Source organism: Odontomachus brunneus, unplaced genomic scaffold, assembly GCF_010583005.1.
Source record: "Odontomachus brunneus isolate Ranch 3 - 2012 unplaced genomic scaffold, Obru_v1 Obru_scaffold_170, whole genome shotgun sequence".
NCBI classification, from domain to species: domain Eukaryota; kingdom Metazoa; phylum Arthropoda; class Insecta; order Hymenoptera; family Formicidae; genus Odontomachus; species Odontomachus brunneus.
In genome coordinates this window covers 549,316-551,983 of record NW_022639620.1, presented here as the reverse complement: position 1 = coordinate 551,983, position 2,668 = coordinate 549,316, and the positions used below count along the sequence as shown (strand labels likewise).

At 67.0% G+C, this 2,668-nt stretch overlaps 1 protein-coding gene across 1 annotated transcript in view; it reads right to left on the bottom strand.

Annotated features, from left to right (window-relative positions):
• Positions 1-323: 323 nt before the first annotated feature.
• Positions 324-2,668, bottom strand: part of LOC116851280 — a 2,694-nt gene continuing 349 nt past the window's right edge. Inside the window, exons 2-3 of the mRNA XM_032830562.1 lie at positions 1,416-2,510; positions 324-871 (exon numbers count right to left, since the gene is read on the bottom strand). Coding sequence (XP_032686453.1) covers positions 324-871; positions 1,416-2,510 — 1,643 coding nt within the window. The remainder of the gene's footprint in view (positions 872-1,415; positions 2,511-2,668) is intronic.

Genomic DNA, 2,668 nt, shown 5'->3' with positions numbered 1-2,668 from the left:
TCCTGACCTTTCTCTGGGAGTGGAGTGGGAGGGGTATTGGAGGCTTTACGTCTCCTTCTCCCACTCCGGCCCCCTTTGCCCCGCTTCCCCATTTGGCAAGCGGGGCCTCCTACTCTGTGGCCACAGGGCCGCCCGGCGTCACGGCACACCGGACATGTCGCCGGTGCGTCGCACGCCGCGGCCCTGTGGCCGGCCGAACCGCAGTGATAGCAGAGGCCACTGCGGTCGACCTTGCTCTTACAGGAGGCCCTGACGTGGCCCCACTCCAAGCATTTATAACATTGGAGGGGGCGGCTGCTCAGGGCCTCCACGCGGACGTTGGATCACCCGACGCGTATGCGTCCCCTGTCCGTGACCTTTTTGGCGACTGCTAGGGGACACCTCAACCAGAGGGTCCCCATGCGGTCGGGTCCAAGGCGGATCTGCCCGGCCTTCAAATCCCCGGGCCCGCAGCCCCCGGCGACCGCCACCGCAGAGATTACGTCCTCCACGGTGGCCGCATCGTCCAGGTCGCGGACCCGGATGTCGACCCTCTTCGTCGGACGCGCTATACGAACGTCCTCTTTGTCGGCGAAGAGGGCCGCCATTTTGTTAGCCAGGGCGTCCGCCCTGGCGTGTCCTTCAGGACTGGGGATCTCCAGGACCAGGGCGCCGGTGACTGCCCTCCTGGTCCTGAGGTCCCCGATCCCCAGCTCTCCTAAGTCGATCTGGCTCCTCGCCCGCCACATCACATCGGCGTAGCTGCCAGCGGGGCAGCTCACCGTGATCGCGGCGGCGCGAGGAGCCTTGGGGAGGACGGGTTTCTTCCCGCCCCCCGTGGCGTTGGGGATCTTCTTCCCTTCCCCGCGGCACCTTGTTTGGGCGGCGGTTTCTGGGAGGCGGGTTGGGAGGTCTTCTTGGTCCTCCCTCCTCCCTGCTTTTCTCTCCTCCCCGCGACCCAGGCTCAGGACTCGGACCCGGTCTCGGAGGGAGAAGAGCTGTCACGGGCCCCCGAGGACGGCGAGGTCGCGGTCCTCTTCTGAGGGGCGGGGGCCCTTTCCTCCGCAAGGGCAGCGGGGGCCGGCCGTATCCTCCTGAGGCCGCCGCTCGTCCCCGCTGCTCTTCTTCTTTTTCTTTTTTTTTCTTCTTTTTCCCCGGCTTTTTCCCCCCCTCATCATTGGGGGTGGAGGTTGCCGGGGAACGGGGCGGGTTCGGAGGGGTCGGGGAGGCATTATGCGCCCCGGCCCCCGTAGTCGCCCCTCTCCTCCCTATTTGGGAGGCCTTCTGGGTCCCTGCGGTTCGTCCCCCGGATAACTCGGGGAGTCCAGCCCGCAGGGCCTCAACTATGTGAGGAACTAGAGCCGTCACCAAGGCCTCTAGTTCCCCATTAGTCGTCCCGTAGACTCGCCCTTTGTCCGGGCAAGTCCTCCGCTCACCTTTCGGCTGCATTTGCTGGGGCGTCCCCCCGCCAGCCGTCGCCGCCGCCACGGTGCCCTTCTTCCGGCCGTTGAGTGCCGGATTGCTGCCCCCGCCGCGCGCCTTCAAGGAGGGGACATTTCCCGTGGGGAGTGTTCCCTCCGCCACTTCTCGCGCCACCTCTTCCCGGCATCGTTTCCCGACTTCCGCCTCCTCGGAAGTCGGGAGTAGGGCCCTGATGGACCCGGCGTCTCCCTCCACTATCATTTCCTCCTCGCTTGAGGAGGATGAGATCGGCCGGGGTGCCCTCTTCTTGCCTCCGACGGGAGAGGACGAGGAGTCCTCGTCTTGAGGTCCTGCCCTCTTCCTTTTCCGGTCCGCGGAGGAGTCCCTGCTGTTATGACCCCCCCGCGGCCAAGTCCCGTGGTTGTAGCCGTCCTCCCCGTCCACCTCCATGGGGGACGAGGTCACTCCAGGATGGTTGCTGGAGGGGCCGGATCTGCGGGCCTCCTCCAGCTGCGTCTCGAGGTTGGCGACGCGTATGCGGAGCAGCTCGCCCTCCGCTTCTAGACGCGCTCGCTCCCTCGCGTCCACCGTCGCCTCTCGCCTTTCAGCCTCGCCCGTGCCGGACCCGTCGGTGTTATTGGCCCTTTGCACTAGGCCGAGGCTCGCCGCGGCCATCCTGGCCGCCGCACTCCACAGGGCCCCACGATAGGCCCCCTTGAGGTTGCGGGACCTCTTCGCGACCTTTTTCACCTCGTCCACGGCTCTGAGCGCCATGGACGAGACTTCGGGCGTGGATTGCGCCCGGAGGCCGCGGAGGATCCCGATTTCCTCTTTTGCCGCCTGGGCGGCTCTCGGCGTCGATGGCTTGATGGAGGGATTGTTGATCTCCTGCATCAGAGCCTCTTCGCCCTCCTCCTCCCCAAGCCTGTCGCTCTGTGCTACTAGAGCGCTGACCACACTCTTGGAGCCAGCGCCCGTTCGTCCGTTCGCGACTCTGGCCGATCGGCGTGGTGCAGACGGGGATAGCGACCTGCTCCGGCCGTCTCCAGCATCCCCGTTGCCCCTTCCCACCGCCGATGTCGAGGCTACGGCCTCATCCTTCGGCGCCCCTGCCGCCCGGGAGGGAAGGAGAGTTCTCCCCCCTCTCGGGCGACGCACGCCCCCGAGAGGCGGACCTTGTACGCCGCCTCTCCACGCTGTATGGGCGAGCGAATAAGGGCGAAGCTGCCCGGCTGGGCATCCCACCCCCCCCCCCCCCCCCCCCCCC